Source organism: Papilio polytes, unplaced genomic scaffold (genome assembly GCF_000836215.1).
Source record: "Papilio polytes unplaced genomic scaffold, Ppol_1.0 DF821400.1, whole genome shotgun sequence".
Lineage (NCBI taxonomy): Eukaryota > Metazoa > Arthropoda > Insecta > Lepidoptera > Papilionidae > Papilio > Papilio polytes.
Window position 1 is genome coordinate 4,309,632 of NW_013527804.1, and position 14,578 is coordinate 4,324,209.

The 14,578-nt window shown below is 36.7% G+C and overlaps 1 protein-coding gene across 1 annotated transcript in view; it reads left to right on the forward strand.

The window, feature by feature from the left end:
• LOC106108905 (interference hedgehog-like) overlaps nucleotides 1-13,349 on the forward strand; it is a 38,814-nt gene extending 25,465 nt beyond the window's left edge. The window contains exons 3-16 of the mRNA XM_013290248.1: nucleotides 622-848; nucleotides 2,361-2,555; nucleotides 3,280-3,449; nucleotides 3,732-3,930; nucleotides 4,367-4,583; nucleotides 5,411-5,541; nucleotides 6,431-6,515; nucleotides 6,968-7,074; nucleotides 7,727-7,851; nucleotides 9,131-9,284; nucleotides 9,890-10,087; nucleotides 11,114-11,333; nucleotides 11,754-11,845; nucleotides 12,787-13,349. Coding sequence (XP_013145702.1) covers nucleotides 622-848; nucleotides 2,361-2,555; nucleotides 3,280-3,449; nucleotides 3,732-3,930; nucleotides 4,367-4,583; nucleotides 5,411-5,541; nucleotides 6,431-6,515; nucleotides 6,968-7,074; nucleotides 7,727-7,851; nucleotides 9,131-9,284; nucleotides 9,890-10,087; nucleotides 11,114-11,333; nucleotides 11,754-11,845; nucleotides 12,787-12,894 — 2,228 coding nt within the window. The 3' untranslated portion in view covers nucleotides 12,895-13,349. The remainder of the gene's footprint in view (nucleotides 1-621; nucleotides 849-2,360; nucleotides 2,556-3,279; nucleotides 3,450-3,731; nucleotides 3,931-4,366; nucleotides 4,584-5,410; nucleotides 5,542-6,430; nucleotides 6,516-6,967; nucleotides 7,075-7,726; nucleotides 7,852-9,130; nucleotides 9,285-9,889; nucleotides 10,088-11,113; nucleotides 11,334-11,753; nucleotides 11,846-12,786) is intronic.
• The last annotated feature ends 1,229 nt before the right edge of the window (nucleotides 13,350-14,578 follow it).

Here is a 14,578-nt window from a genome sequence, read left to right on the forward strand (position 1 = left end):
ACTAATACAGACGATAATATGGAGTGTCGATGTATTTGATACACAGTCTATTAATATGTTAACTATACAATCACTGTTAACTGTCAGTAATTTATTGTCATCCGAATCGACTACATAACATTTTAACATACTAGGATTCTTTATTACTAGATGTAAACAATCATACTAATATTATAAATGCGAAAGTTTAGATGGATGAATGTTTGTTTGAATTTGTAGCCTAAACTGCTGAACGGATTTCGATCAAATTTGGTATAGATGTAGAGGATACTCGTAATCTCGAAGAACACATAGGGTACCTCCTTTTTTTTTAATTCCATGGACAGAGTCGCGTGCCAAGGCTCGTCTTTCATTAATTGTTGCATGTATGACTGTTACTAAGTCATTTCACATAGAAATCTTTATTCAACTAACTATAATCTAAAGGAATCTCAAAGGTTTAGGTTTTTAGGTTCTATAATAACTATACCAATTTTTTTATTCTTATAAAAAGCTTTAATAGTTATTAAAGAATAATTGTACAGTTTTTCATTGGTTAAAGGCATTTTTAAATAAGACATATTTGTAAACTTTTCGCAATTTGCAAAGATGGATTACTTAAATATTAAACATTTCTTACAGAGATCGGTATGGGCTTCACGAAATACCCAGAATCAGTGACTGCACCTGTCGGGGATGAGGTCGTCTTCGAGTGCGCGGTGGAGGTACCCTGTGAGAGACTCACGTGGAGGTGGAAACCTGAACACGAGGAAAGCTGGAGAGATGTGGAGGGTACTAGTGACAATGACAACCTCTCTACACGACTGGTGGTCGATGTTAAAGAAGATACCCCTAATGCGTTATATCAGGTATTTATGTGACAAACTTTATGCTTTCTGGGAGCATGTTTCCTGGGTTGTAGAATAGTGAGTAGTGTCAACTCTGTTATATCTAGTACATTTTTAACACGCGTAATTATTGTGAAATTTAAAAGATAACATTACGAATAATTGCGCGCAAATTTTTGACTAAACTATCGGACAACTGATTAGACTCGCATTGATTCCTATGATCTTACATGAAGGTGTGCACACTACACGATTTTTAGTTGAGCAATTAGAATTGGCTGTGAAACAATCGACAATCGCACAACTGTATTGCGATAGTTTAGTCTAAGGTGTTCGTACGCTCTAAACTTGTCGTTTCTCAACCGAATTAGATTCCATTTTCTGCGTATCTTAGCATACCCAAAAAATATGTTAGCGTTAGTTTCTACTGTGGAAATACTTGTATTGTTATCTCTTTTTAATACAATGAGAGAAGAGGGATGACTATATGTATTTGTTGTGTCACGGCAGTGAAAACTGGCGCTTATAGCTGCAGGGGATTAGATGAAACAAGTTAAGGTAGAAGGTCAGACGATGTGAATCATGTTCGACTCGCAGGTAGAGAAACCTGTATTCGTGATCTCTGGAATTTTATAAGCGGATCCTTGTTACATTTATATTTAGATTATGTAACTATCTTTTGCTCGCGTCTTAGTCCGCGTGAAATTAAAAAAATAGTAAAAGTCAGCCTATGCTACTCACTGATAACGTAGCTTTTTAATGGTGAAAGAATCTTTGAAATCGGGCCAATAGTTTTTGAGGTATTTCATTATATACAAAAATACAAATTATTTCTCTTTAAAACTAGAGAGACTTTGAGGATTTTTTTTTTATAATATGAACATTTTACTAAATTGCATTCGCTTACAAACTATGATTATAATAACATTGATATGGCGTTGAAATTGGATTACATAATTAAAAAAATGCATTATCTATCGACAAAAACAAAAATAAATACAGCCAGCAACCTCCGACTTCCAGGAATTTAATATGTTGCAGTAGTAGTAATAAATACGTCACTATCGGATATAATATTAATGCTTCTAAGCATACATTTCGCTACACTACAGTGAGAGTGAGAACAGAATAGTTCATTTACCAGAATTCAAATACTCCTATTTTAGTTTACGACAATACACTAATTGACATACCGATATTGGTTTTGTTACACAATCTAATAAAAGGCAATTCGAAATTGGTAACCTAACAATTGAGTGACAGGAGGATATTTATTTAGAAGGGTAATATGTATGCCAGTTCCATTATCTCTTGTAGTTTAAACTGCTTAATTATTTTTATGGAATTAAAAGTCAAACGAGTTTATAATTTGATGCGATGTATGTCATTTGATAAATGGGCAATACCAAAACAGATGTGATCGGAATTTATAGAGGAGGTGAAGATTGACGTGTAATTCGATTGATTTTAGTACAGTAAGTCGGGATTGGTTCTTTAAATCACATTTTATACTAATGTTAATTGTAATTGCAGTGTGTAGCGTGGTACGGAGCTATTAGCGTAGCATCCATCCCGGCTCGGCTGGCGATCGCGAAGCTTGATTTGAGCAGGAACATAGCAGAGAAGCGAGTGATAGCCGCTCCTTTGCACAATACAGTGGTGCTGCATTGCAAGGAGCCGTTCTCTGAACCACCTGCTGTGTTAAACTGGTGGAAGGAAGACGGAAAGGTGAATAAGATTTTTATTAGTATGATGTCAAAGTCTTTAAGTCTCTTTTAGTATTTTTTTGAATGCATCTAACAAGTATCTGGTGCGGCGGCGGGCCAAAATGCGCCCCCAATGATATGCCAGTGCGTGGCAGGTCTTTCTAGACCCACCAGCTCCAGGATACATTAAATTGCTATAATAATGTGTACAGTTTATGTAATGTAATGTATACACTTGAAATAATCCTTTCGCACTAGCGAGAGGGTCATAGTATTCTTCGTCAGCACTAGGTTAAGTACCGCGTCAGGCCGATATCGGCCTGTTATGCAGTGAACCTATTAATCCGTTATTAACTAAGTGTGAATGATCATATCTTTATTAATAGCATTACTTGTAAATTGGCGAATATGATAATGTTTAATGTATGTACTACAATATCGGTCGAAATACTTAACATATGATGTCATCTTTTATCGATCGGGTCATTCGTTGGAGCACTCAGAGGTGAACGTGTGGGTCGTTACTTTTCGCAATGACATAAAACGCAATTTCGTTTACATTTATTGGTGGAAACGATTATTGGATTAACAATTATGGATTAAAAGAATGAACGCTTTGATAAAAGAGCACCTTGTTTTAAAAGAATAGGATATGTGAGATTCTAGTATATTATACAATACACTAAAAGCGCTCTTACTACTTAGTAAGAGTGATGCCACAATTTATACCAAATTTTATATTCCAGACAAAAAAGCAACTAGACACACCACACGGTGTATTAGTACTGCACAACGTGTCTACAGCCGACAGCGGTGAGTACGGCTGTACTGCAACCAATGAACTGAGCGTGCAGACTGTAGACCTGCCGGAAAGGACCTACTTGAAGGTCCAGCACGAAGGGAACGGCCAAGAGAGGTACGTCTTTTCGTTTTCTAGAATCTTAGATGTCTATGGCAAGTACTTTCGTTTTTTTCCCTTATCTTAAATCGATATCAGAGACTAATTCTAGTCACTTTTACGTATTCAAAGAATGGAAGGATAAAGTCGATGCCGTGGGAGGCGGGTGAATACGGGTAATTCTTTTTTCTGTACATCCCCCTTTGTTCTTTAAAGACTTCTTATTGCAGTTTCTTATGGGCATCGACGGTTTCGTTATTTTCGTTAGAATAATAAGAATTAACCATAATGTCTTAACAGATTTATAGAGACCGAAGACTATGTGGGTACTAAGGATTCTGAAGGCACTCTAACAGTGTCTGTGAAGATAGACGGCGCCTTACGCTTGTGGTGCGGCTCAGTGGGCACTCCGCCGCCGCGTGTCACTTGGACCAGAGATGGACTCAAACTGTCTAACAGAGATGCGTTATTTATACAGCCGTTTACTGTACGAGACGAGGTACATACGATCTTTTGATTAACTATTTTTTTTAATTGTTAAGTGTTATTGTTTTGTTAACGTTTAAATCTTACACAAAACTCATTCATAACTCACACTTAACTTGTAAAACTTTTACATAAAATTGTTTCATTTGTAAAAAGAGTAATGTTTATTATTTTTGTTATTAATTTCTTTATGGTCAATAATGCGAGGGTCTGTTTAACCATAGGTACCACCCTAGTAAGGACTTTCCCTGCCCATAGGGAAAAATCAAGAAAGTCAAATTTAATCGTCATGTTAAATTTGTTGCCTACCAAACTCAAACTTAATTTTCTAGTTGAAAAGACAGGAAAGGTCTTACCAAATATTCGTGATATCAACTCTCCATACAGCGTCTTCTAGAGACTATGTCTTACGTTCAAATCTTGTCGATAACATAAGTTATATCTTCCAGGGTGTTTACTCCTGTTCCGCTAATGGTATCCGACGGTCATGGAAGGTGGTGGCATTATTCCCCCCACATTGGGAGGGGACAGCTGACAATGTGAATGCTAGCGAAGGAGCCAGTGCCAGGGTCACCTGCGGCCTGCCGTATGGACAACCAACGCCCACTGTTCATTGGCTGCTAAACGCTGAACTGATGAGAAACGGGAAAGGAATAAAGATGAACGGTAAGCAAATAATTATAAATTGGTTAATATTTCAGGCGTTTTTAATAAAGCAGGTGGTTAATTCAATGTGACAACGATTTTTTCATCATGCAATTGAATTCAAGGGATGATAACCTGCAAATAGGCTCCCATGCAGTTTTTGGCTTAACTCCACTTTTTTTTTCTCTTTAATTTTTATAGGGACTTTGGTTCCTTAGAATATGTCAGTCCCATAATACCTTAAACTAAATACCGAAACCATACAATTATAAACAAACACAATACAAATAAGAAAGTGAAAAATAAATAAAAAACAAAAATAGTATTACTAAATGCTATAAAGCCTTTAACACCATGTAGCGGACGAAGTCCGCTAGGTCCGTCAGTGGTTCCGCACTCCACTTTTTGGAAGACCAAAGAATGAAAGGCGATAAGAACAAAATTGTGCTCTCGGTTGCTTCTCGAAGGTCGTGTTCAAGAAATATTAATTGCAAGCACTAAATCTTGTAGTGTCATTTCTTAAGTCTACTTTAAAGGTTTGCTTTGGCGTTCAATTAATTATATCTATGAGTCGTAATCACTTTGCTCTTTAAGCAAAATAAAGTGGCCAATAAGTCTACCAACTTCTCTTTAAGAACGTGCCCACATTTGACTAAAATATCGCACAACTGTTTAGTCTCGCTTTGATTTAATGAGCTTATATGGAGGAGATACACGATTTTTAGTTGTGCAACTAAACAGTTGAGGCCGCAAAACAATCGACAATTTCACAATTGTGCGTTTGTTTATTCAGAGGTGTGCCTCCGCTCTGAAGAGTTGAAAAAAGTATTTTCTCCTTGATAATGTAGAAACGGATCTGTACATCGAGCACGTGGAGAAGCGCCACGCGGGCATAGTCCAGTGCGTGGCGTGCAATTCGCTGGCCTGCGCGTTTGACGCGGCCATGCTCACTGTCGTACCTGTGCAGATATCTGATCAGGTAAATGGTGTAATATCCATACATTATATACTAAGAATGTCCACAATTATAAATATCACATGGTTTATGCGCCACTGCGGACTTTATAGCTTACTAGCTATTGCTCGCGAAATTGTCTGCGTGAATTTAAAAAACAATAAAATGTTACTCACTGATAACATAGCTTTTTAATAGCGAAAGAATGATTGAAATCGGTGAAGTAGTTTTTGAGTTATTTTAATACACCTAATAATCCAAAAATATAATTTTCCATCTTGTAATATTAATATAGACTAGCTGTTCTCCGTTCATCCGCAAGTTTTACATTTTTTTCCAAATTATTCACATCCCAAATTGAACAATTTGAAAATATATAGCCTATAACGTGAGAGTGTAGGCCATTTTTTAAACGTATTTTTCAAAAATATGCAGTGATTGCTAAAATCCTACATCTATACTAATATTATGAAGATGAAATATTTGTATTTTTGTATATATTGAAATAGTTAAAAAACAGCTGGACCAATTTTGAAAATTCTAATTTACCATTAGAAAGGTAATTTATCTGTGAGTAACATAGGCTGCATTTTTTAATTTCACACGGACGAAGTTGCGAGCAACAACTACCATACTAAAACTAATATTATAAATGCGAAAGTTTAGATGGATGGATGTTTGTTAGCGTTTGTAGCCTAAACTGCTGAACGGATTTCGATGAAATTTGGTATAGATATAGAGGATAGTCTGGAAGAACACATAGGATACTCACTTTTGTTTTTTTCAATCCACGCGGGCGAAAGCTAGTAAGAAATAAATGAGTGTTTACGCTTTATTATATTAGTACTCGTATAGATATCAGTGTTTATAGCTTATAGACTTTGGTGTATGTATAATCCAGTTATATGTCTAGGAGTATACGGCGGAGACGCCAAAAGTCCACGTGCCATCTCAGCCACCGAAACGACACAATAAGAAGAATCCGAGAAAACACAAAGGTAAACCTTTTTCTCTAAAACATTCGTCGTTTAAACGAATACATAGTAACAATTTCACACTTTCATACTTATGTTATAGATAAATGCGAAAGTTTGGATGGATGGAAGTCGCAGGCAATAGTTAGTCTGCTATATATTATATATAATAAAATTGGTGTGTCTGGTTGTAATATCAAAAGAGAAAATTCCAGATTTCGGCAACATCGTGTATTTGCGTTGCTGATGAAAATCGCATTTATTTTTTTTTGTCTATCTGTCTGTCTGTCCGCAAGCCGCATTGTTCCGGGTAATCTCCAAAACGGCTGGGCCGATTTCGACCGGACTTTCTTTGAAGGGCAGCAGACATAGACAGGAATATTATAGGCTACTTTTTTATTTATTATTGCGCGGACGAAGTCGCGGGCAACAGCTAGTTGTTAAAATAAAATTCATAGATGAGTAATTTGTTGCAGCTGTGATGATACCTCCGTCGCGGCCCAATATCACGCGGATGTCAGACGAGAGTGTCATGGTGTCATGGTCCAACGTTAAAGAGGGACTACCTATACAGTTTTTCAAGGTAAGATTTAATTACTATGGGTAGCTTGAAGCGCATCTTACTAATATTATAAATGTGAAATTTTAGATGGACGGATGTTTGTTAGAGTTTGTAGCCAAAACTGTTGAACGGATCTCAATTAAATTTGGCATAGACGTAGAGGACAGTCTGGAAGATCACATAGACTACTCACTTTTGTTTTTCCTACTTCTACGCGAACGGAGTCGCGGGCGAAAGCTAGTATTAAATATTCCAGTTATTAAACAAATAAGCATTTACCGGATTCTTCACTCATAGACCCCTTTCAACATTTTATTGGTTACGGTAAATTCTGTTAAGTTTATATCATATGCCTTTGCATTTTCCTTGCCCGAGGGGTCCAATTGGAATACTTTGGAAATCATTGGCCTACACAATCTTTCTCCTTACTTCTTACTAATCTTACTTATACTAATATTATAAATACGAAAGTTTAGATGGATGGATGGATGTATGTTTGTTAAAGTTTGTAATCTAAACTGCTGAACGGATCTCGATGAAATTTGGCACAATTGTAGAGTAAAGTCTGAAGGAACACAGGCTACTTACTGTAATTATAATTCCACGCGAACGAAGTCGCGGGCGGAAGCTAGTATATGTTTAAGAAAGCAATAAAAAAGTTCAAAATTCTCAGGTGCAATACAAGGAAGTGAGTAACTCCAGCAACTCCAGCGGGCAGTGGCACACCGCTAACTACGACATACCTTCTTATATCCACGCCTTTGAGATCGACGGATTATTACCCGATAGATTTTACAAGTGAGTTTTTTTATTATTTTAAACACTATTTGTTTATACAAAACCAAAAAAACCAGTCTGACTCTTAACACTAAAGGGATGAATCCAAATGGAATGATATTTCACTTGTTAGAATTCTATTTAGCGAAAAATCTCATTTCTTTTTATAAATCCAAAAGTTTAGATGGATGGATGTTTGTTAGAGTTTGTAACCTAAATTGTTGAACGGATCTCGATGTTTGGTGTAGATGTAGAGGATAATCTAGAACAGATACGCTAGTTATCTTTTATTCCACGCGGACGGAGTCGTGGAATAAAGCTAGTAACTTATTTTTTGTAAAATTTGCACATATTTTATTACATTACATAAGCAATACAAATAAATTCTACTAAAGCATTTCAACCGATATTTTCAAAAGCTAAGTTTAAATAATATTCATATACAGGGTGTATTCAAATATTTAAAGTAAGTAATGCAGATGCACCAATTGTTTCAAATGTTTACTGTCGAAAATATGATATCACTTTAAAGTTACTCAACTTGAAATAACATTTCGTCTGGAGCGAGTTTTGTTTCACTAAAATCAAATACATTTATATATGTTTCTATACTAATATTATAGACTGGCTTTCGACCGCGATTCCGTCTTAGAGGAATTAAAAAAAAAACAAAAGTAAGGAACCTATATGTTCATCCAGACTATCCTATACATCTATGCGAAATTTCATCGAGATCCAGTCAGTAGTTTAGGCTACAAATTCTAACAAACATCCATCCATCTAAACTTTCGCATTCATAATACAGTAGAACCTTGATAACTTAAACCTCGGTAACTTAAAAACCTCTATAACTTCAAAAAATAGTATGTTCTCTTCCCATCAGAGCTCAAAACCTCTACAACATAGACCCTTGATAACTTAAAACCTCTATAACTTAAAATATTCAGTGTTTCCCTTGGACTTTAACTTATTAAGGTTCTACTGTAAAAGTAAGATGGAGGTAAATAAAGAAGGAAAAGAAGATCTCCCCTGCCTTATCCTACTCCCGTAGGGTCGGCGCGCCAAGTTTTCGTCCTGCAAAGCACTCTATCATACGTCATCTCAGTCATCACTCCTTTCTTGATCATGTCACCTTTCACGCAATCCATCCATCTCTTTCTAGGTCTACCTCTACCGATGTACCCCTCCACATCCAAGAAGATGATTTTGTTTGAATGCATTTACTCTCCGTACTGAAACCATTTGAAAAATTGTTTATATCCCGTGCTTACAGGTTGATATCAGTCTCTTAAAATCCTAGGTTCCGTATAGCGGCTGTATACTCCAACCAGGATAACAAGTTAGGTCGCAGCAGCGCTCGCTTCTATCTGCAACGCGGCGGCCAGAGCCCGCGTGCGCCCGTACTGAGCAAGGCGACTGCCACCTCGCCGCACAGTATACAATTGGAGTGGACTGTAAGTATAATTCTATAGAAACTGCTCGCAATTTGACACAAAACTATTTATATTACCTAAACTGTATACAGTTTGTAAGGTTAGGTGGAGGGACACACTCGTGAGTGCTATTCAGTGCCGTTCTCCACTATACTTTTGTATATTGCGTATTGTCTTTTGTAGGCCACTATGCACATTTTAACAGTGGTAGAGCCTGCTTTAACATCTTCATACGAATGGGTCGGCTCTACTTCAGCAAAACCACGACCACACAGGCGTGAAGTGGAAGCAATTCCGCGTACAGTCTGATGAGTGTGGTGCCGGAAGCCCAACTTTAGTCCCTTTTTCTCATAACAATAGGATGGAAAAAGAACGTGGATTTGATGGCGGAGGAGACGTATAGGAAGGAGAAATTTACTTTTTATGTGCGTCTATTCCGTCGATTAAGGGTAGGCAACGCATATGGTATTGCGAATATATAGGCAGCGGTCGCTTCGCCATTTCGGCAAATTCAAATCGCTTGTTCGTTTGCCACTTTATGAGATAAAAAAGTAAATGCAGTTTCTCGTTATTGTAATGGTTTATTTGCTACTTTTTTGGTTTTAAAGAGGTGTTTGTGCGTGTAGTGGTCTAGGTCCGGCGGCGTGGAGGCGGACGGTTTCTACGTGTACTACCGCGCGGTGTCGTCGGCGGGCGAGTACAACAAGGTGTCTGCGGGCAACGCGCGCGCGCTGCGCCTCGACCACCTCGCGCCGGACACCGCCTACGAGCTGAAGGTGCAGGCTTACACCGCACACGCGCCCTCCGACTTCAGTGCGATACTCGTAAGTCACTCACACATCATTCACTACATACTTTCATTATAACATAGTCTACAATTGGATAGCTTTTATCTAGGATTTTATCTAACGTCGACTCTGTTGTTATTCTGTCTTAAAAGTTTATTCCATCCTTACTTACATTACAATTGTTGTTATAATGTAATGTGTGTTGTAATTTCACCTTTACAAGGCTGTAATCACAGGCTTCCTAAATACAGACATGTTTAGTGTAATGTAAACGCTTGAACTTTCCAAAATAAATCCAAAAGGGACAAATGACATTGTCAACCAGTGAATCTTCCTATTACTATCATATCGATAATATAAATGCAAAGAGCTGGTGTGACTTGTGATCCAAGAATGCCTCTTAAGCTTAAGGGACAGATGTACAAGTCCATCATAAGACCTGTAATGTATGGATCTGAATGTTGGGCCACCAAAGTTGCGGATGAAAGGAGATTGCATGTGGCTGAGATGCGTATGTTAAGATGGATGTGTGGTGTGACAAGAATGGATAAAGTTAAGAATGTATGTATTAGAGGAAGTTTGAAAGTAGCGCAAGTGGTGGAGAAATTGAGAAGCAAAAAGTTAGTGTGGTATGGACATGTTACGCGACGAGACGATGAGGACATAAACCAGAAAGTGTTAAGAATGAATATGGATGGCTACAAAGGAATAGGAAGACCGAAGAAAGTATGGATGGATTGTGTGAAAGAGGATATGCTTAAGAAAGGAGTGGTTTCAGATATGACGGTTGATACACATGTATGGAAGAGCAGCACCTACTGTGCCGACCCTCCATAAGGGATAAGGGCAATTTGATGATGATGAAATGCAAAAAGCTCAAATGGATGGATAAATGGATGAATGTTTCCTTAAGTGTCTAGCCTGAACGGCTGTAGATAGTCTAAAGGAATACTTAGGCTTCTCACTTTTTTTTGTAATTCCACGCTGACTTACCGCATGCGAAAGCTAGTTGAATATAATTTCTCAATTTCATTATATTATAAAACCATGTTTTTTTTCCAGGACGCGAAGACACATAAGTCCTTAGTGCCAGCAGTAGCCAGCAGTACGGAGGGTGCGGGTGCGGGGGGTGCGGCGGGTGCAGGGGGTGCGGCGGGCGCGGGGGGTGCGGAGCGCGCGCCCGCCGCGCTGGTGACGGCGGGGGGCGCGCTGGGGGTGGCCGCCATACTGCTCATACTGCTCGTCACTCTACTGCTCTGCCGCCGCGCTAAGAGACCCAGCAGTAAGTATAACATAATCTTCAATACATATGGAACATGTCATTTTTATTGTCTGTGCAATCTTAGTAATTATGATTTTTGTATCATGGCAACACTTTTTTGTTAATTTACTTTTTTCTAACACGTTTTTTTTTAATACAATCACATTTTTAGTTAGACTTCTTGTGTATCTACTTATTTTACACGTTTGATTGTTATCAGACAATTTGATGGGACAGGCCCTAAACGTTATTTAATTAATTCCCGTTACTTGGACTAAAGTAACGAGGATTCGAGTAACTAATTTCAGTATATTTTATGGGGTCCGTATTTTGCACCGATCTTGTCAAAAACCTTTTCTTCAACTTGCTCCTGTTACAAAGCAAGTTGAAAAAAATTATTCGTTTCTGTACATGTTTTAGTACATTTTCGTTCTGTTTCAGAGGAAAAGGTGTCAGCACCGGACACGGGTAGTAACGGCTATGTACCAGCGAAGGTGCCGATTACTATCACTGCCAACCCTTTACATGCCGAGGTAGATATTACTATTTCATGACTAAATAAAATAATTCTTTATTTCAAAGTATCATCTCATAAACTTATTAGTAAATATCTTATATTGGATTATACTACACAATACTTATACACGATACTTTACTACACAATACTAGCTTTCGCCCGCGACTCCGTTCGCGTGGAATTAAAAAAACAAAAGTGTGTAGCTTATATGTTCTTCCAGACTATCCTCTACGAAAATTTTCAATTCTGTGCCAAATTCCATCGAGATCCGTTCAGCAGTTTAGGCTACAAACTGACAAAGATCCATTCACCCAACTTTCGCATTTATAATACAGTAGAACCTCGATTACTCAAACCTCAGTAACTTAAAAAAAATAATATGATCCCTTCCCAGAGCCCAGAACCCCTACAACATAGACCCTTGATAATTTGAAACCTCTATAACTTAAAATATGTTGTGTTTCCCTTCGACTTTAACTTATTAAGGTTCTATAATATTAGTAAGATTACATATAGATTATAAAATTCTGTGAGGAGAGTGCAACTTTAGACAACTCTTAACTTATTATGAACTTAGTTATGGTAATGCCTTTTCTATTTTTTTTTTGTTATTTTTAATGCTGGACAGAACGAAGAAAGGTAATATTTGTATTAATTTTCCTGTTTAAAATTTTGACTGTCACGATTTATAATTGCGTAATACTTAAATACGTAAAGGAACAAAAGTCTATATTATTTGTTCTACATCACCTTTGTCAAATGTCATCAACATCCGTTCATCAGTTTAGGCTTCAAACTCTCAAACTTCCATTCAAACTTTCGCATTTATTATATTAGTAAGAAGTTAGATTAATATTGAAAAAGGAAATAATTAATGTAGATATTCCTTTTTCCAGTTTTTGTTTTCAGTATTAATTAAAATATGTAAGAAATTATTTAAAATTAAGTTATTTCTAGGGAGGTGAAGCAGGCGTAGAGATGTCATTCCTCCATAACAACAACACGGGCAGTAGCGAGGAAACACCACATTCGAGGAAGAACGGCCCCGCGCGGCAATACGTATAGTTATAAACCTTAACACCATACTAATAAAGTCTATATTGCTTTGACAGTGAATTGTGATACGACCGTTTACAACAGTACAAAATATTTATTACTCTAATAGTAAAGAGTGTATAAGGTAAAGGTAAATATCCAATGAATGGAATGTGCAAATTCAATTTCCAGTACGGAAATGTGTACAGTGTAACATTACCCTTATCAATCGTGATTTCCAGTGGAAACACACCTTATTATTTATTACTGACCTTGTTATTGTACTTAGGTACCTGTATATCGTAAAAGATTTAGAAATAAAACTATTTTTAACGGAGACATATGTATTGATAAAATAGGTACTGAAGAAGACTAGAAAAAAGTGATGACGTCGACAATGTGTTCTAATTTTGAATTATTTAATTTCTTCTTCTTTTCTAATGGCTTGTCTCTAGTAACGTGTAAAAACTCCTTGAACAGTACCTGTAGTTATTTATACGGACTTTTGCAAGTGAAATAAAGCATTATATACTCGGAAAAGCGATGTTTGCTTTTATTTGTTTTTAAATGCGAAATTTGTACGATCTGACTGTAATTTAGAGTATTTAAGTGAAGTTAAATAGATTTGGCGATGTACTTATATTTTTATGGATTGTATTTAATTGTATTCTAAGGTTGTGATTGTATATGCATTTATGTGTCTGAAATTGTATGTTGAAATACATATAACTACACGGTACATAAGAAAAACTTCACCAGTCTTTGTTATAATAATAATTATGGTTTATTATTAATAGAATATTTGCATCAAGAATAACAAACATTTGTCAAATACGTCAAAACTTGTAGCAGTCTACAAACACGTAGCTGCTACGGTGACTGCTACGCCACAATGTAGCACCAACTGAAGAGCCATTAGGCGCAGTAAACCTCTACATAGCGATAGATTCTAGTGTTATATGCTATTCTATATACCCAGTTTGTAAGTACATCATAAAATTTATGCATTTTCAAAGTTTAAGTTATAATCTTAAGTCATAAATGCCACCAATTCGTTTGTCCAGTTCATTTCTTTAGTAAAAATTACAATAGCATGCGAAACGTTAAGGTACAGTTGGGAAAATCCGCGGTATTCGACTTACGGTATTGTTGCTTTAAACCAAACTCCGCGCCTAACAAATGAATATAAAAATTCAGAAAAATTGTACCTTAAAATCTCACCTATATCAGCAATGGGGAGGAGGTTAAAAGTTGACAAAAATGTCATGTGAATGTTACACCTCGTAACATTACACCGCGTAACGTTATTCAGTGCTCATACATAAATGAAACTTCCTTATGTACCGTTCAGTTATTTTAATATTAAATTGTTGATTGAAAAGTATAATAGTATTATTATTTAAGTTTTATAGAAGTTAACTTGAAGTATAAGAGCTTGGACATTTTTGATACGTTTTCTCGCCTAATATAGCCGGTTCACATTATTCCAGTCCAGCGATCGAAATCAACGATGGATTAGAAATGGAAAAAATTAACGCCGACAGTCGAAATCAATGTGTTCAGTTGTAAGCCAGCGCTGAATTCGATCGCTGGACTGGAATAATAAAAACCGACATTATGTATAAGTTCTAATTGTAAATGCTTAGAATTGGTAGACGTAACTTGTTGGAGCGTATTCAAATCTCAATTTTTATATCGTGATAATGGCATTTGT